We start from the raw sequence: 20596 nt of genomic DNA, 5'->3' as shown, positions 1-20596 counted from the left end.
GACAATTAGAGATAGGCAATAAATACTGACATGGTGACTCAGTGGTTAGCACTGCTGCCTCACAGTGCCAGGGACCCAGGTTCAATTCCAGTCTCAGGCAACTGTCTGTGTGGAGTTTGCACATTCTCCCTGTGTCTGCATGGGTTTCCACTGGGTGCAGTGCTCTGGTTTCCTCCCACAATCCAAAGATGTGCAGGTTAGGTGAATTGGCTGCACTAAATTGCCCATAGTGTTCAGGGATATACAGGTTAGGGGTAAATATAGTGGAATGGGTTTGACTGGGATATTCTTCAGATGATCAGTGTGGACTTGTAGGGCTGTCCACACTGTAGGGATTCTATGATAAAAACAAAACAAAAAAAGTATGTCAATTATGGACTAATTTCTCATTTTCCTTGTTTAAGAAAAAATGTAAATGTGTTAGAAGAAGTACAAGGGCCTGTGCAGCTATCCATCAGGCTTTAGACGGAGGTGATCTTTCGAAGGATTTGACAGGGTGGATGCTGAAAGGATATTCCCTGTCCTTTGAGAGACTGGAGCTGTGGGACACAGTTTAAAAATAATGGGGCAGCAGTAACACACTATTTAATTATCAATGGCCTCCTCCTGGTCAGTGTATTTACTGGGACAATCACACAATCTCTTACAACTAACTGATCTGACTTCTTCATCTGTTGTCTGTTTGGTGTTAAATTGCTCATTGTCCTTCTCGTGTAACAGTTGATGAATAAATGAGTAAAGAACAAATGAAACCAAACAGAAATGTGGGAGAATCTGCTATTGTGGATCAGATGTACGAAGAACACAGGAGGACCTTTTTGTGAGATTAGAGTCTTTATTAACAGCAGGTTTAGAATTAACACAGTTACCAAAAAGTTTGTACTGATTTTCTGAATGACAGAATGACTAGAAACTAAATACAAACATACATTGTAATTTTACAATATCCCCACCACATAAACGATGGTTAAAAGAGCAAGGTCTTATCACAATATCCAGACACTGATCAAAAGCAAATGCCGGAAATCACCATTAAAGACAGAAGGTACAGGGACTACTCAGCAGGTCAGACAGCATCTGTCAGAGAGAGAGAAAAAGTGAATGTTTCAAGTCAATGATCTTTCAATGGAATGTGTCCTGAATGATTACAGAATTTTCTGTTTTATTTGAGAATAATCAGCCACGCCTTTAACTGAATTTCTTTTCTTAAGAATTGGGCGTCCCTCGCAAGACTGGCATTCAATGCACATTCCAAGATGCCCAGTTCCTTCAAACGGCATTTAAGAGTCAACGACATTGCTGTGGGTCTGGAGTCACATGTAGGCCAGGCCAGGTAGGGACAGCAGATTTCCTTCCCTAAAGAACATTAATGAATTAGATGGGTCTATATAACAATCAACATGGTTACATGGTCACCATTAAGCTAACTTTTCTTTCAATTCTTTTAAATCAAATTCAAATTGAATTCATACAGATGGAGTAAGCAGATAGATGGAGATGGATCCCAGAGAGAGAGAAAGAAAATTAGATAGACAAAGGTCTAGTTGATAGTAAGCCAGGGAAAAAGAGGGATCTGGATGTCCTCGTTCATGAGTCACAGAAAACTAGCATGCAGGTGCAGCAGGTAATAAAGAAGGCAAATGGAATGTTAGCTTTTAAAGCTAAAGGAATAGAATATAAAGGTAAGGAAGTATTGTTGCAATTATGCAAGGTATTGGTGAGACCGCATCTGGAGCATTGTGCACAGTTTTGGTCTCCTTATTTGAAGAACAATTAAGTGGCATTGGAGGCAGTTGAGAGGAGGTTCATTTAATTGAACCCAGAGATGTGAGGTTTGTTGTATGAAGAGAGAATGAACAGTTTAGGCCTATACTGTCTGGAATTTCGAAGAATGAGCGGAGATCACATTGAGGTATTCAAGATGATAAAAGGTGTGGATAAAATAGATGTGGAGCAGATGCTTCCTCTTGTTCTAGGATGAAAGGTTCTTAGGATAAGGGGTAGCAAATTTAAAACAGAGTTGAGGAGAAACTACATCTCCTAAAGGGTTGTGAATCTGTGAAATTCGCTATCCCAAAGTACGGTGGATGCTAGGACAGTGATTAAATTTAAAGAGGCGTTGGACAGATTTTGAATTGGTGAAGGGTTGAAGGGTTATGGAGAGAAGGCAGGAAAATGGGGGTGAGAAGCATGTCAGCCATGATTGAATGGTGGAGCAGACTTAATGGGCTGAATGGCCTAATTCTGCTCCTATATCTTCTGAACCTGTAAATGCTAATAATGGAGCTATGATTGACTGTGCTGAAAGCAGCCCTTATCATGACAGGGCCAGGCAAGTGGAGATTGGGGAAAAGGATATGGAAGGAGATGTTCAGGCCTTAAAATCATTGAACTGGATATTGAGTCCCAAAGGCTGCAGGGTCCCCAAGGGGAAAATGAGGTACTGTTCTTCCAGCTTGTGCTGAGCTTCCCTGGAGCACTGCAGCAAGTCTGGGGCAGGTGTGTTGGCTCAGGGTCATTTTTACAGATCGAAGATAGGTGTTCCACAGATCAGCTACCCAGTCTGCATTTCATCTCTCCAGTGTCGTGGACACCTTGTTATGAGTATTGTCTTTTATATAATATGGGTTACCTGTTTGCATCCCATTGATCTATGTAAACAAATACCTATTTCCTTAAAAGTGTTATTGAAGCATTATTTAAAGGCATTTCCAGCAGTTTCATATGATAGTATTCATGAAATAGCATTATAATGTATGTGGAGAACATGATACTAACCCATCTGAATTGGCATCCTTTGAACACAAAAACTTGAGAACCACTACTCTGGGATTTATTAATCCAGAATCACAATTCCAGCAATATACCACAACACTACCCATAGCCGGTTCAAGTGGAATAGCTCACAATAGAGAAACTAATTGGGTCTTGTAAAAGCCCATACAAAGAGCAGAGAATAAGAACAGAGCATTGATCAGGATAATGGGGGTTGACCTAGATCAGAAACTCACTGGTAGAAGCAGACAACACAGGAGTGCATCGTCTTTATCTGACTGATTCAAACACAGATCGTTGTGTCACTCACTCATTGTGATTCTCAGAAATCTTTTGCAATTTCCCAAATTCAACTATTTATTGGAAGTGTGCCAATCCATAGAGAGAAAAAAAATCAATCTTTAAAGAATAGGCCAGGGATAACTGGAATGGACCCTAATACAGCCAGAGGGTGTATACATCTGTATCTCTAGCTTACACGTCACAGCTAATGAGGTGGCACAGGGCAGTAGATGTAATTAACCCAATAGCACTCATATCAGCACCCAGCCCTAACAACAAAGGTAATGCTTCTGTGGGAGTGCAAGTATTAGTTGCATCTTCACCCAAATTGTCTTCTTTCAGGTCCAAACTCCAGGAGTAAGTGCGCCTCCAATCCAACTAAGTCTTTGTTCAATGTCTGCATGTAAGTTCAGGCCAGGAAAAGACTGTGAATGGAGTCCTGCCCAATATTCCCTGTCCTTGATCCAGTGTTACCTTCTTCACCCCTTGAGGTGTCCTACCTCCAACCATCGTCTTTCCCACCTTCCTGCCACTGAGCTGCCCAGATGTTTAGATTAGATTAGATTACATTACATTAGACAATAGACAATAGGTGCAGGAGTAGGCCATTCAGCCCTTCGAGCCTGCACTGCCATTCAATATAATCATGGCTGATCATTCCTAATCAGTATCCTGTTCCTGCCTTATCTCCATAACCCTTGATTCCACTATCTTTGAGAGCTCTATCCAACTCTTTCTTAAATGAATCCAGAGAGTGGGCCTCCACTGCCCTCTGGGAAGTGTGGAAACAGGCCCTTCGGCCCAACAAGTCCACACCGACCCGCCGAAGCACAACCCACCCATACCTCTATATTTACCCCTTACCTAACACTACGGGCAATTTAGCATGGCCAAGTCACCTGACCTGCACATTTTTGGACTGTGGGAGGAAACCGGAGCACCCGGAGGAAACCCACGCAGACACGGGGAGAATGTGCAAACTCCACACAGTCAGTCGCCTGAGGCGGGAATTGAACCCGGGTCTCTGGTGCTGTGAGGCAGCAGTGCTAACCACTGTGCCACCGTGCTGCCCACAATGTTCACGGCACCTTCCTCCCAGTGGCCAATCAGAAAGTGAATAGGTGCTTCATTATCCAATTAGATGATGCTTTGCATTAACATTGCCATTTTGCTGACTCCTATACTTTCACAACTAGCACCTGAGGGATTCAATTTTCCTTTTAATTGTCCCCTCCATGATTAGTATTCCATGCTTTGCAAGCAGCATAGTCCTGGAGATTGTTTTTTATTTCCAAGAGACTGCAGGACAATCCTGGAGAGTAGGCAACCCAAAAGCACTGAGGATGAATGTTGGAGATCCACAGGAACAAATTATAAACCCATCTCTCATTTGTTAGGATATCTGTTTCCTTCCTTCCCTGCCCTGCTTATTGAACAGACCCTCACCCAGCCCCCAAACCCCCCACACAATGAGCTCTTTGAGATTAAAGTTTTAGCCAGAACGATGTCAATGTGAAACCTCACCCTGAGGACATCCTTGCTCACTTCCAATTTTAATTGTTCACATCCAGTGGCCACCCTGTCAGCTGCCAATACCCGAGCCTAAGGATTCCCTCCCTAAATCTCTCCATCTCTCTACCCTTTTTGAAATATACTGTTTTGAAATGTGGTTTAGTGGCAAGTGTTTACCTGAAGATGTTCCAAAAAACTCCTTGTGTTCCTTTAACTCGGATAAAGGTGCCTTATTAAAGCACATTGTTGGAAGAACACCATTCTTTCTTCATTAGTTGTTTCTGATAAATGACTATAAAGTTAATTTTGCACTATGAATCCGAAATGGATAAACACTCTGGGTCTCCTCCACAGTCGATGATGAAAACTGGATTCTACATCAATTGGTCAAATGAATTTAATCTTTCTCGGGCAGAGGTTAATTCTGTCAGCAAATGTAACCAACAGAGTCACAGAGTCAGAGAGATGTACAGCATGGAAACAGAACCTTCAGTCCAACCCGTCCATGCCACCCAGATATCCCAACCCAAACTAGTCCCACCTGCCAGCACCTGGCCTATTCATATACCCATCCAGATGCCTTTTAAATGTTGCAATTGTACCAGCCTCCACCACTTCCTCTGGCAGCTCATTCCATACATGTACATCCCTCTGTGTGACAAATTGCCCCTTAGGTCTCTTTTATATCTTTCCCCTCTCACCCAAAACCTATGCCCTCTAGTTCTAGACTGCCCTGCTGCAGGGTAAAAACTTTGTCTATTTATCCTATCCATGTCCCTCATGATTTTATAAACCTTTATAAGGTCACCCCTTGGCCTCCGACGCTCCAGAAAAATAGCTCAGCCTATCCAACCTCTCCCAAGAGCTCAAATCCTCCAACCCTGGCAGAATCCTTGTAAATCTTTCCTGAACCCTTTAAGTTTCACAACATCTTTCCGATAGGAAGGAGACCAGAATTGCATGCAATATTCCAACAGTGGCCTAACCAATGTCCTGTACAGCTGCAACATGACCTCCCAACTCCTGTACTCAATATTCTGACCAATAAAGGAAAGTATACCAAACGCCTTCTTCACTATCCTATCTATCTGTGACTCTACTTTCAGGGAGCTATGAACCTGCACTCCAAGGTCTCTTTGTTCAGCAACATTCCGTAGGACATTACCATTAAGTGTATAAGTCCACATAAGATTTGCTTTCCCAAAATGCAGCACCTCGTATTTATACAAATTAAACTCCATCTGCCACTTCTCAGCCATTGGCCCATCTGATCAAGATCCCATTGTAATCTGAGGTAACCTTCTTCGCTGTCCACTACACATATAATTTGTGGGCGGCACGGTGGCACAGTGGTTAGCACTGCTGCCTTACAGCGCCTGAGACCCGGGTTCACTTCCCGCCTCAGGCGACTAACTGTGTGGAGTTTGCACGTTCTCCCCGTGTCTGCGTGGGTTTCCTCCGGGTTCTCCGGTTTCCTCCCACAGTCCAAAGATATGCAGGGCCAGGTGAATGGCCATGCTAAATTGCCCGTAGTGTTAGGTAAGGGGTAAATGTAGGGGTATGGGTGGGTTTCGCTTCGGCGGGTCGGTGTGGACTTGTTGGGCCGAAGGGCCTGTTTCCACACTGTAATGTAATCTAATCTAAAAAAAACCTAATTTTGGTGTCATCTGCAAATTTACTAACTATACCTCTTATGCTCCCATCCAAATCATTTGTATAAATAATAAAAAGTAGTGGGCCCATCACCGATCCTTGTGGCACTCTACTGTCCAAGGGGCAGCATGTCAGGGTGAGGAGTAACTGGCCCTTGATCCAACTGCGAAGATTAGAAGTCAAGTTCAACACTTGGGAAAAAAGCAAATTACTGCGGATGCTGGAAACTGAAACCAAAAGAGAAAATGCTGGAAAAGAGTCAGTTAGACTCGAAATGTCAGCTCTTTTCTCTCCTTAGAGATGCTGCCAGACCTGCTGAGATTTTCTAGCATTTTCTCTTTTGGTTTCAACTCTTGGGAAGGTTTGGAGATAATGAGAATGTGTGTAGAGTATACACAGGCAAAGAAAGAGTTAAGTTCTGAGTTTTGTGAATCAAGAGGTTCAGCTGAGCATGACTCAGATCAGATAAAATGTTACAGTTAACAATGGGGTGCTGGAGGCAAGGGTAACGGGTTAACAAGGTGGAAAAGCAGTCATTACATAAAGCTATTTAACATGATGATGTAGCATTCAGTATGCAAGGTGAAAAGTATTCATTATGTGAAGCCAGTTATTCATTGTGTAACAGCAAATGGCTTAATCTTTACTATTGACACTCGCTGATTGTAATGGTCACCCAATCAATATGTATGTTGCCTTATCTGGATGCTCCTCCCTGTAAAATGGCTATGTAGCTCATTGACATACTGCTGTTCCAGAGAAGACTGTGAACTCATATGTCTGTGCACGTTGGGCAATCGTTCTCTCTCCCTCCAGGGCACTGAATAAAGATGAAGAGGTAAAACTATTCTGTGTCTCTGAGCATTTTGCTTCAACTGAGGGGGAAACGGGACGACAATAATCCTAATTGTGTAACCTTTGATTTAAAATAACAATCTGATGTGAAATGTGTCAGGACTCAATTAATTTAAAAGAAATTATTATTATTCTCTGGTTGGATGAGGAATGGTTTGAAGACTGAATTCCAAACATCTTGGCAGTTGTCAGGGTGACAGTCTTTTATACACCCAATCTCCTTCAGCCTTGTGAGTCATGGCAGCATCTGCAATGTTCCCTCCTTTTAATCGCTGGAATTGGATTCGGTCATGTAGACGGTTGGTCTGGCCTTGCCAGAACTCAATGGTGTCGGGCTCCAGAAGATATCCTCCCCTTCAAAACAATAGCACAGATAGAATTACAAGGACAGTTCAGCACAGAAACTGTCCATTTGGCCCATCTAGTCTATGCGGCTGCTTAACCTCCACACTGACCTCCTCCCATGCTCTTCTTCACCTTACTCGGTCACCGTATCCCTCTATCCCTTTCTCCTTCATGTACATGTCTAGCTTCCCCTTACATCCTTCTACACTATTCTCTTCATGTAACCACTAGTTTTACATTCTAACCACTCTTCAGAAATAAGTTACTCTTAAATTCCTTTTTAAATTAAATAGTAACTCTGATATTAATGCAAACTGCAAAAAGGTACTGAGTGACTGGTAGAACCCAGAACTAGAGTCTTGACCCTCCCCACCTCTCTAACATGTAGGTGAAGGATTGCAGAACTCATTCCCTGAAGTGAAACAGTTGGGTTTTTGCTACAAGCTGACAGGCAATATTTTTTAGGATTTTTTTTAGGATTACTGATTCAGTTTTAAACTCACATTACAATGGGAGACGATGGCGTGGTGATGATGTTACTGAACTAATTATTCCAAGGCCCTCAGGGCACACGGGTTGAACGCTGTGAGGATTTATGTTCAATTCATAGCTTGCGATTTTGGCAAAGATTTGTAGCTCAGGTTGAGGTTCTGGTTGTAAGTTTGCTCGCTGAGCTGGGAGGTTTGTTCTCAGATGTTTTGTCACCATCCTCAGTAACATCATCAGTGAGCCTCCGGTGAAGCGCTAGTGTACTGTCTCACTTTCTATTTGTGTGATTTGGTGTGTTACGGTGGGTGATGTCACTACCAGTTCTTTTCCTCAGAGGTTGGTAAATGCGGTCCAAATTGATGCGTTTATTGAAGGAGTCCCAGTTTGAATGCCAGGCCTCCAGGAATTCCCGTGCACAAAAAAGAACAACACAGACAATTCAGAGATTTGGATAAAGAACCTGTTGGACTGACCACTCTCAGACATGGAAAAAGCCGTCCTAGTACAAGTGATGAATTTCAACTACAGGGACGTGGGCAAAAAGGACATCTTAGCAGCACTAGAACCAACCCTTAAAGACAATGGACTCATGGAATAAATCCAGCTGGCCAACAGACAGACAGTAGCACCAACACTAAGCAGAAAGAAAGAAAGGAACACCCTCAACACACTGGAAAAGAAAGCTCTGGAAGGACTCAAAAAAGACAGAAATATTGAATTCCTACTGGCTGAAAAAGGGCACATGACCGTCATCCTAAACAGAACATAGTACATTTAAAAGGCAATCTCTCTTCTCACAGATACCAACACCTACCAACAGGTGGCGATGGACCCAACTCCACCGCTAGAAAACCATCTCACTGCATCACTGAAGAAACTCCATAAATCAGGCCAAATTAACGAGATAGATCTCCAAAAAAATGAAACCTGATGGATCCAACACACCCCGGTTCTACGGATTACCTAAGGTACACAAACCAGGACCCGCCCCACAGACCCATCGTCTGTCTGGCATACCGACATACAGATGAGCAAAGGAACTTCATCGTAAACTGAAATACCCAGTAGAAGACTCATGACACTCTATCCACTCCATCCAAAACTTCCTGAACATCAAAGACATCAAGATAGAAGAGGATGAAGTCGTGTTCTCCTTCGATGTAACGGCCCTATTCACATAATTAACATTAGCCTGACCAAAGAAACACTGGCCTCACTGCTGGATGAACTAAGGACACAAACACCAGACAGCACCAACTCCATCAGCAAGGACAGCATCCTCAAGCTTGTAGACCTGTGCCTCACTAACCACTTCACCTTTGACAACAAGATCTACAAACAAATCAACGGGACACCCATGGGATCAGCACTCTTAGCAGAAACAGTAATGCAGAGACTCAAACAAACAGCCCTCCCCACGATCCAACCCAAACTTTGGGTCCGCTACGCGGATGACATCTTTGTCATCACAGAACAGAGCAAATTAGAGGAAACCTACAATATCATCAACAACGTCCTTTCTGGCATAAATGTTATCAAAGAGGAAAAGAACAACAATAGACCCCCCTTTCCTAGATGTCACAGTGGAGCGAACAGTTAATGGAGGACATCAGACCAACACACACAGACCAGATACTCAACTACAGGAGCAATCATCCCAGTACCCACAAATGGAGCTGCATCAGGACATTATTTAAAAGGGCCACAACAAACCCAAACAAGCAGTCACAACACACCCAGAGACTCTAGCCACATTACCATACATCAAAGACATCCCTGAAATGACGACCAGACTACTCCAACCCCTTGGCAACATGGTAGCACATAAACCGACCAACACACTGAAACAGCTACTGATGAAGCTAAAGGACCCTGTACGAACAACCAGCAAAACAAATGTCATTTACAAAATATCCTGCAAGGACTGTAACAAACACTACATCAGTCAGACAGATAGACAGAAAACTAGCCACCAGGATACACAAACACCAACCAGCCACCAAAAGACATGACCCACTATCATTAGTATCCTTACATACAGATGAAGAAGGACACCACTTCGACTGGGGCAACACAGCCATCCTGGGACAAGCTAAACAGAGACAAGCACAGGAATTCCTAGTGGCCTGGCATTCAGACTGGAACTCCATCAACAAACACATTGATTTGGACCCCATTTACCAATCTCTGAGGAAAAGAACCAGAAATCATCCACCTTAAGAGACCAAGACACATAAATAGAAAGCAGGACAGAACACCAGTACTTCACCGGAGGCTCACTGATGATGTTACCGAGCACGGTGATGGAACATCTGAGAACAAATCTACAAACTCAGTGAGCAAACTTACAACCTCAATTCATTGTTCTGAAAACTAGTCTCAGTTATAATGCGAATGTCACAATGTTTTTTTTGTAAAAATTCATCTAGTTCACTAACATCCTTTAGGGAAAGAAATCTGCCATCTTCACCTGGTCTGACCCACATGTAACTCCAGTCCCACAGTGATGTGGTTGACCCTTAACTGTCCTCTAAAATGGCCCAGCAAGACACTCAGCTCAAGGGTAATTAGGGGTGAATACCAAAATGCTACCTTGTTGACGATGCCCACATCCCATGAAAGAATAAAATAATCCCTGGGATTAACTAATTCAGTTTTATGATCACTACATGAATCATATCCGCAGAAGTGAGGGTTCTGCTCAGTCACATGTAGCCATCACATGTAATTATGTAGTAGAGTCTAGCAGAGTTGTCTGAGACCAAATGAAGCTGGGAAACAGGTGATAGCTGTATGTAAGTAAAGGGATAAATGGGTGAGAACAGGGCGTGTACATGCAGAGTGAATAATCAGGGTGTTGGACTTGATGTGTAAATGGAATAAGACCAGAAAAGTCCATTTCTCAACTTTCTAAGCAAGCTCCCAACCCTGTGGTTTTACACATCACTCACCAGTACTCAGGCACTGGCACCTCCCTGTCTTTGTAGAGTTCCTCCAGCTGTGCATTCTTCTTCCTCAGAAACTGGCAAGAGGAGAGAATGAAACAAATGTCACACTGGAGGAATTATAACATTTTCAAGGACTGCGTTCAGATCCAATAACTACTCGTGAAGATCGATTTCTGAAATTGCAGGTCAGAAGAATGAAGATGATCTCATTGCAATAGGTAAAATTAAAAAAGGATTGATGATGAGAGAGTGGTTCTCTTGCCTCAGGTGTCTCAGAGTAAGGGGACAGCCATTTGACACTGAGATGAAGAGAAGTTTCGGAACTCAAAGAATTGCGAGTGTTTTGAATGCTCTTCTATAGAGCGTTCTGAGTATATTCAAGATAGGGCCAACAGACCTTTTAGTTATTTTGGTCATCAAATGATAGGGGAGATATTGTGGGAAAGTGTAGCCAAGGTGGGAGATCAGCCTTGATCTCGTTGATTGGCAGATCAGGATTGATAGGCCAAATGGCCCACATGCTCCTCCTTGTTTTCTTCCATAGGATTGATCAGCCTTGGATTCGCTAGTATGATACTCTGCCTAAAGCAGTTAAGTTGTAAAGACAAGCTAATAGGATATACAATATTAAAGGTTGTTCTAAACGAGGAGTTAAGGATGGATGAAAAGATTTGACAGGGTAGACACAGAGAATCAAGAACAAGAGGGACATAACAACCTCATACCAGATCATTCAGGGGCGATGTCAGGGAGCGTTGCTTCACAAAAATGTGAGTGATAATCTGTTACTTTCTCTCACAAGAACGATGCTGAGGCTAGGAGGGTGGGTGGGGGGTTAGTGCAAAATCAAAAAATGTGGCGCTGGAAAAGCACAGCCGAACTTTTCGACTCTGATCTCCAGCATCTGCTGTCCTCACTTTCTCCTAGTTAGTGCAAAATGTCAATACTGAAACTGATAGTCACTTGTCAGGCCAGACCAGGATGTGGAGGTGCCGGGGGTGTTGGACTGGGGGTGGACAAAGCCAAAAGTCACACAACACTGGGTTATATGAACAGGTTTATGTGAAATAGGCCAGGTCAGGACATTAACATTTACAGAACTAAGTGAGTAAATAGAATGAAGTTCCAGGTCAGTCATAAACTGTCTGAATGGTGTTGAATTATCTGATTTGCAGCTTTGCTTAGATATGTGATTGGGGAACCTTCTTTAGATTTAGTGAATAAGTTGTTGAATTTATAAATTACTGTTCAGATTGTTTATTCATGAATCTCACATTTTTTTTGCTCAGGATTCTAGACTGGAACAGTATAAAATACAACATTCAGTTGCAGAAAACTGTAAGATGTGAGGGAATAGTGGGAAATGTTTCTACACATTAGCTACGGTCAGTGATCGACGCTGAGGAGGGAGTGGGCTGAAGTTCTGGCGACGGGAGAAGAGGACAACATGGGTTGGAGAAGAAGCAAGCCATTTGTCACAAACTTGGAAAAGGTGAAGTGGGGAGGTGATGGTGTTTTTGCAGTCTAGCAGACCCAGGTCATGTGGTTGAGGTGTGAGGGTGACTGAGTATTCTGGGTTTTTGTACTGAAAACAAAAAATGCTGGAAATCACAGTGGGTCAGGCAGCATCTATGAAGAAAGAGCAAGGTAATGTTTCAAGTCTAGAAGTTTGCTCCTACATTGGGTTTTTGTATTACTCCTTTTGCGCATCAGAACCTCAAACCAGGAAATTAAGTCTGTGGCTAGACTTCATGATGGAACAGATAATGTATGGATTACCAATTACCAGTGTGTGATCTGCTTTTGTGTTTCCTTCTGCTACAAGCCCATAAATGAGACCCATATGGCTTCGTATACACACAAACACACACACACACCTCTCTGTCAGGGATCACTGTGCTCTGCCGGCTAACCACAGCACCGATCTGGCTACTCTTGGGCCGAGAATGGAAGTACTCCTCCGAATCTGCGACTGGCAACTTGGTCACATGACCTTCGATGCGTACCTGAGGAGAGTGAATGTTGGTGATGGTCAGGACCTGTGTTCTTATTCATCTCGTAGCAAGTGGGACAGAAGCAGAATAGAGGCAGCAAATCGATCAATGGATTTGGTAGAGAATGCTATACTGAATTAGTAATAGCAAAGACATTGTTGTAAATACTTGGCAGATCAGGCAGTATCAATACGAGAGAAACACAGTTCACGTTTCATGTTTGTAACCTTTCACCAGAACTAATCTACAGATGCTGCATTTTCTGCTTTATTTAATTAGTGATAAGGGCCACAACTCTTAGCTGATTTTTCTCCCTCTCCTCCTAACTGTGTAGTAATGCATACCAATAGTCAGCACTGGGAGGCATTCTTGCTTTGAATCAGAAAGTCATAGGTTCAAGTCCATCTCTTGCCACTGACACTGAGCTGCAGTGCAGTGCTGAGGGAGTGCTGCACTGTCAGAGGGTTTGTCTTTCACATGAAATGTTAAACTGCTTGCTCTATCAGGTTCCTGCAAAAGATGATTTAATACTTTCCAAAAAGGAATAGGGAATGTTTGCCAGTATCCTGGTCAATATCTATCCCTCACCGAGACAGTATCCCATCAGATTTTCCACTTAATGACAGTAACCATGCATTAAAGTGCTATATGAGCTGAAAGGCATTTGGAGACATCCTGAAATCCATTAAATAAATCCAAGGTCACAGGTACATAAAAAAAGAAAATGCTGGAAATGTTCAGCTAGACCGTAGAGAGCAAAACATAGTTAACTGTTCAGGTCAACAAGCTTTCACTGGAGGTGGAAATGGGAGAAAAAGTAAAGAATGCTTTTAAAAAATAACAAATATGTAAACTGAAGACGTACTTGCCTATTCAGGGCTTCCCAGTAAAATACTATTGCCGCATTTGGATTGGATTCCTAGAAAATAGATATATCAACATGTTGTTCAGTCCTGCCCTTGACTCACAACCAGGAGACTGACAATCAGAATGTTTAACACAGTATTTCTGTGAGGATATTATAAGAAGGGGAGAGGTGGTAATGAGTTGATAATGAAGGTTGGCATTTGTAATTGGTACAAAAGTGACCTGTTAAGCAGTTACTTACGAGCTCTCTCCCTTTTCTGCTCTCATGGTTTGTGTAGAATTTAAATCCCTCAGGTCCAAACCCTTTCAAAAGCAACATTCGAGCAGAGGGCTTTCCATCCCTACAGAAAGTACAGAAATGGAATTTGAGCTAACTGATCCTGCTTTCAAATCCCACCAAGTTATTTGTGAATGCTATCACCCCACGTACAAACACACAAATTCCTCCTCTCTGATCCGGTCCGGTTAGAAAACAATTCCAGTAATTATAAGACAAAGACAGCCATTCTTCTTCTCCCCAACATTCCCAATCCTCTCCCACTAACTTTCTTCCCATTTCCTTCAAGCTGTGATCCCTGCCAGCAGCTGTCCTCTGGTATAGGAAAAAGGGGCCATTTCCCATGTCCATATCATGTGACAGCAGGATATTTGATTGAGCTGGACAGTGGGGCTCAATTCCACTTGAGCCGATTTATCAGATCTCCATCAGGTTTGTGGGAACAAATCTGGACAAGGGAGGTAGATAATTTGCAGGAATTCTCATACACAGCCACAATCACTAGTAGATACTGCATGTCAGTGGAGATGAGGTGAGATTAAAGCATGCCTGTGATACACATTGTGAATGGATAGGCCTATAATTTCTGAAGTGTGGTCTCAGAGGGTAGCAGGCACCAACCCATGGAGTGAACATTGTGAGGACTAGAGGGAATATGATCAGCAGAAGAATTAAACAAATAATTGAGCACACGCAGGAATATATGATTACATCAAATAAACAGCACAGAAAAGCCATTCAGTTCAGAGTCTATGCTGGTGATCCTGTTGCATGTCAACCTCCTCCCTCACTGTTTACGTCAGCTCACTCCATCAGAATAGCCTTCTGTTCCTTTCAAATTTATGTAATTATTCAGCTTCCCGGTATAACACATTGATTCTTCAGTACTCCCTGTGGGATCATGCTGCACATTCTCACCAGTGGGTTACTCCTGAATTCCTGATTGGATTTATTCATCACTATCTTATTTTTATGTTTCCTATGTGGTCTCTCCAACAAGTGGAAAAATCTTTACATTCTTCTTCATTCATGAAGTGTCCTGATCCCCATTAACTCCAGTTTTGGTCAAATGTAGCCTAAATATCAAGGGGAATCATGCTCCCCTACGCTCTGTAGCTCAGCTGTCAGGCCCAAGTTTGGAACATCCCTGCAATGAGCTCAGGAACTGAATGGGCCTGGCCAAACTCAAATTGAGCATCACTGAACTGGCTATTTTTGAGTAATTGCCTCTTCATAGCATTGGAAGAAAGTGAGGACTGCAGATGGTGGAGATCGGAGCTGAAAATGTGTTGCTGGAAAAGTGCAGCAGGTCAGGCAGCATCCAAGGAGCAGGAGAATCGACGTTTCGGGCACGAGCCTGAAGAAGGGCTCATGCCCGAAACGTCGATTCTCCTGCTCCTTGGATTCTGCCTGACCTGCTGCGCTTTTCCAGCAACACATTTTCAGCTCTTCATAGCATTGCTAATGATCTTTTCCATCACTTTGCTGATGACTGAGAGTAGATTGATGGGGTGGTAATTGGACAGGTCAGATTGTCCTGCTCTTTGTAAGCAAGACATACTTTGAAGAAAGAAATTGTCTACGTTGTTAGGTGATGCCAGTGTTCTAACATAAATTGGAACATCTCGGCAAGGGTAACAGTTTGTTCTGGACCTTGTGGGACAGTATCGATTTAGCAGCAGAGAGTAAGCAAACAGTGATAATGAGCAAGAGGTTTCCTTGCCCATTTTTACCCTGATGTCATGAGACTTCATAAAGTCCAGCATCAATTCTGAGTACTCCTTGGGCATCTCCCTCCCAACTGTATAATGCTACCCCATCTCTGGTGATGGTGGTGTCTGGGACATTGTCTGTCAGGTATGATTCCCTAACCATGACGATGTCAGGCTGTTGCTTGATTCACCTCTGGGGCAGCTCTCCCAATTTTGGTATAAGCTTCCAGATGTTTGTAAGGGGACCTCACAGGTGCCCTTGTTGTATCCAGTGCCTTTGTCAAGATTGAGTGGTCTATCCAGTTTCATTCCTCCTATCAAACTTTGTAGCAATTTGTTACAATCACAGGACATTTCATCGTCTGGATTTACACGGCTGCCAGAATGAACAGGGCAGAATTTTCCTGCCTAAAAGAATTAGGGAACCAGATGAGTTTTTATGATAATCAATTAGGGTTTCATGGTAATTACATTAGACTAAGTTAAAAAAAATCACACAACACCAGGTTATAGTCCAACAGGTTTATTTGGAAGCACTAACGTTCAGAGCGCTGCTCCTTCAGAGGTGGTTGTGGAAGCTCCTGATGAAGGAGCAGTGCTCCGAAAGCTAGTGCTTCCAAATAAACCTGTTGGACTATAACCTGGTGTTGTGTGACTTATAATTTTGTCCACCCCAGTCCAACACCGGCTCCTCCACATCATACATTAGATTAACTTTTAATTCCAGATTTATTGACTGAATTCAAATTTCACCACCTGCTATTGAGGGATTCATGTCCCCAGAACATTAACCTGGGTCCCAGTGACAGTACAGTATACCACCACTTACTAAACTATTTCATAATTTTAAACATCCAGTCACCCCTCTTCTTGGTTTTTCCTGAAGTCTTAGGGTCTACACTTTTAATATTTGTCCATGGGATGTGCATTTTGCTGGCTGGGCCCAGTGTTTATTGCCCGTCCCTAGTAGCCCACCCTCACCCTAGGTGGGGGTGAGCTGCCTTCTTGAACCGCTGCAGACCTTGGGGATGTAAGGACATCCACAGTGCAGTCAGTCATAGAGTCATAGAGTCATAGAGATGTACAGCACAGAAACAGACCCTTCGGTCCAACCTGTCCACACCGACCAGATATCCCAACCCAATCTAGTCCCACCTGTCATTGTAAATCTTTTTATAACTTCTCAGTTGTTATGTCTTTTTCATAATGTGGAGACCAAAACTGTGCTCATTAAGTGTAGTCTCACCACGTTTTCCACACAAGTTTAAGATAAATTAAACAAACGCAACAACAGATTGTTCAGCCCAGCTGACTTATACCAGAGCCTATACTGCATAGGAACATGCTTCCATCCTCAGTGCATCTTGACTTGCTCCCACTCCACCCTTAATTGTGTCTGTTAGCATTACACCTCATTACTGAGCAGGTATAAACTTGCTCTTTGGCTTTTATTTTATCAAAGGTGTGAACCTAATTCAGTAAAATAACAGAGAACTTTCATATCAATATTGCAACACAGTTTTCATAAGTCAGTTTCAGTAAGGTCGGGAAACCCATGTAATTTGAAAAGCCAGCTCTAATTCAGGCTTTTTAGTTAACTTTTTGAGATGCCCTCTTAATTTCAGCCAGAAGATTAGCAAAGGTGGTTACTTGGTGCAGGTAGCAAGGCACATGGCATTAGCTTCTTGGATCGATGGGCATTTCGTGGCTGCTTCAAACCAGTCGGCAAACTGCTTCATAGGGTCCAGAGAAACCAGCTGGTTCTCTTCAAAAGCCTGAAGGAGCGAGAGAAACATAAACACATATATCACGGAAATGACAGAACAGCAGCTGGATACAGGGATGTACTTTTAAAGTTCATTTAGCCCTGGGCACCGGGGTCGCTTTGTTGAGGTTTTATCTAAACCCCTCCTCAAGTCTATCCAGATGTTAGTGATAAAGCTGTGTGAAGATGTGCTTCCTGATATCCCCCGGCTTCAGGTCCCACCTGTCCCCTGGACATGTTGATTAAACAAAAGGCGAGCTCCTATTTGAAGGCTATGCCCCTTGATCTGGACTTAAACTTGGAAGTTGCTTTCTCCACTTTGGTCACCTGTCCCGATTATTCCGTTGGCTCAGTGCCAAATTTGGTTTCATAACGCTCCTGCAAACAGCGATGGATGTTGTAATACGTGGAAAACACTATATAAATGCACGTTGTTGTGGTGATTATGCAGGAGGGTTTCTAAATAAACGCAGGGGTTTTGTGGTGCTTACCGTACCGACGGACGGATATAGTAGACAACCCTGAATGTCGTCTTTTGGTGACACAGCGGGGCCTAGATATCGCTGGTTCTCTCAAACTGCAATTCTTAATTTCATCGTAGACATTATCTCTTTAATGCAAAATTAAGCTAATATTTTAATTCTATATTTGTTTCTGAGTGACAAGCGAAAATGGAGCCCGAATTACACTGTTATAAAACCTGCAGGTGAACGAGCTTTCCATGGGGAGGCACTTTATGTTGTTTTAATTTAGTGAAACATGATATAAAAAGCTGAAAATATTGATTTTACTGCAGTGGAGGTCTCTAAGGGAAAGAACAGAACACGCTCCGCCCTCCCCTCGATACATTTCACCGAAACTGGATACATTCGCGGGTCAGAACTGGTTACATCGGATTGTTACATTTTGTTACTCACTTCCTGGTCGCATTTGTAACTCTTTCTCATGGCGGCCACCGCAAGGCTAGGGTCGGAGGACGAAGTGGACATGTTACCGACTGGAGATGGTGGGAATACGCTGTTGTTACCGAACCAAAGTGGGGTGGAGCGTCTGAGCAAACTAACGTTGAAACTGATCTTGCGAATGTCAATTACACGCGGCCACATCGCAGCCTGAGGGACACCATTTGCATGTGTGTGTGTCACACTGCAGTATGAATGCTCTTCGATAAAATAGTTTCCCACACACCCAGAACCAGACACACTTGTTATCTGTTCTATTATCTTTCAGACTTGGTTAATCATTACTTGCAACGTATTTATGAAACTTTAAATGACAGCTGCCTGTACTTGCTGGGTGTCAGAGCACAGGTAAGTGTGTTTTTGGCGAACATCAGTAAATTAAATAATGTGCTTATGTCACTTGGGTGATGCACATTCTCGGACATTTACGAAGAAACGCCAATCAAAGGGCTGGAGGTTTAAACAAACAAAAGTCTTCCACAAGGTAACATAGTCCTCAGGCTCGTCATCATAATTATTAGTAGTTTCTTACTGCCAGTGTTTGTATGTGAAGAGGATGTGTTTTTTTATTCTGCGATTGACCCAATTTAATTAACGAATTAAATAAATAAATACTTCTTATCATATACTTGCTTCCAAGTTTAAAAAATTGCAATATCTCACTGCACTCCCTCCTTCACTCACTATGATGCACCCAATCAAATGCAATTCGAATATACTAATGTATCAATTACTCTTTTAGAAGACCTGCAGTTTCTTAGATGAGCTCCTGCTTTGGATGAAATTAAGGTCTTATAAAGCAGTAAACTGAAGTTTCTTGTAATGAGGAAGTGAGCATGACCAGGACGTGTGGATGACTATATGCTTCAAGTTGTTCCTCCAGGCTACAAACTCTGCAGCAAGAATTAAATGAACTTGAAGTTGGAACTGATTGGGGAGAGTCCTTGTCCATTCTCAAGATGTCCTTGTTTATTACCTTGACAATTAGACGAGAGCCTTTCTGATAGAACTTTGCCTGCTAGCAGCTTCTTGCTGAAATTTAAAAGTAAACACCAACTATGGCTGTGTCACTACATGATGTCCTTTTCCAAAATCATGTGGGTTAGTCGCTTGATCCCATGTTACAATGTTCATATTTCAAGAGTTTGAGACAGCCAGGGTTTTTGTATTTGAATGATCAATTCGATTTGAAATTATTTTGTGAATGCCTGTTAGGAAACGGTATGTAGTCATCATCAGTTGGATGGTTCATTTAGTTCTTTCTGGACACAGGTATATTTCAGTCCACAAAAAAAAGTCAGGTGAACCTTAGATTGTCAGCTTTTTGCCGCTTTCAGTGGTCAGTTTTTAAAATATAAAAATTAGTTTAAAATTCAGAATATACTGGGACATGACAGCAGTTCTGTGATGAATAAACCAGAGAGAGGAGTAGAATTAAATTTCATCTGCAGACTACCAAATATTTATGTATGTGATTCACTCCAGACCTTTCCCATTAATACAAATCTTTGAAAGTGTCTGAGCAAGTTGGGAAGATTGTTTAAAACCACACAGTAAAAGAGATTGAAAGTTCCCTATCCTGTTATTATCACTGCTTAGGTCTCAGCTGGAGGGCAATGTCCAGCCCATTTTTGTAACTCAGTTTCTCCCTCCATAGATGCTGCCAGACCTGCTGAGATTTCCCAGCACTTTCTGTCTTTATGCCATAGATGAGCAACCTTAGTTAATATGGAGAGACAGGAGAAACTGGCATCACAAGACCATAAGACAAAGAAGTGCAAGTAGGCCATTCAGCCCATTGAATCTGCTGCACCATTCAATGGATCTTGGCTGATCTGATAATCCTCAAATGCACTTTCCTGCCTTTTTCCTGCCTTTTCCCCATAGTCTTTGATTTTCCTTACTCATTAAAATTCTATCTCTATCAGACTTGAATATTCTTAATGACACAGTCTGTGGTAAAAATAATTCCACACATTCATTGCCCTCTGAGAAGAAATTCCTCCTCTTCTAAATGGGTCACCCCTTATTGTGAGATTATTCCCTCTAATCCTAGACTCTCCTATAATGGAAGCACCTCTCAAGATCTACCTGTCAGGTCCCCTAATAAACTTCTATGTTTCAATAAGGTCACCTTTCATTCTTCTAAACTCCAATTAG

General features: G+C 42.5%; 1 protein-coding gene and 1 long non-coding RNA gene across 3 annotated transcripts; one reads left to right on the top strand and one right to left on the bottom strand.

Annotated features, from left to right (window-relative positions):
- Window positions 1-815: 815 nt before the first annotated feature.
- On the bottom strand, window positions 816-18739 carry pnpo (pyridoxamine 5'-phosphate oxidase). 2 transcript variants are annotated; one of them, XM_043674748.2, is made up of 7 exons: window positions 18392-18734; window positions 17360-17484; window positions 13962-14061; window positions 13719-13772; window positions 12737-12865; window positions 10863-10933; window positions 816-7431 (listed from the first exon to the last, which is right to left on the bottom strand). In XM_043674748.2, exons 1-7 carry the CDS (start codon window positions 18578-18580, stop codon window positions 7266-7268), a joined length of 834 nt encoding a protein of 277 aa, XP_043530683.1. In that variant the 5' UTR covers window positions 18581-18734; the 3' UTR covers window positions 816-7265. The 2 variants fall into 2 exon arrangements, with proteins under 2 accessions (XP_043530683.1, XP_087833847.1); XM_087977721.1 differs by lacking the exon at window positions 12737-12865 and having other exon boundaries at window positions 18392-18739.
- Window positions 17937-19062, top strand: LOC148141533 (uncharacterized). Its single transcript, XR_015752468.1, has 2 exons — window positions 17937-18180; window positions 18271-19062. It is a non-coding gene; the product is annotated as an uncharacterized LOC148141533 (long non-coding RNA).
- Window positions 19063-20596: the final 1534 nt, after the last annotated feature.

This window comes from Chiloscyllium plagiosum, unplaced genomic scaffold (assembly GCF_037043375.1).
Source record: "Chiloscyllium plagiosum isolate Xiang-an unplaced genomic scaffold, Cpla_swu_hap1 HiC_scaffold_32, whole genome shotgun sequence".
Classification (NCBI taxonomy): domain Eukaryota; kingdom Metazoa; phylum Chordata; class Chondrichthyes; order Orectolobiformes; family Hemiscylliidae; genus Chiloscyllium; species Chiloscyllium plagiosum.
This window is presented reverse-complemented; position numbering and strand designations above follow the sequence as displayed.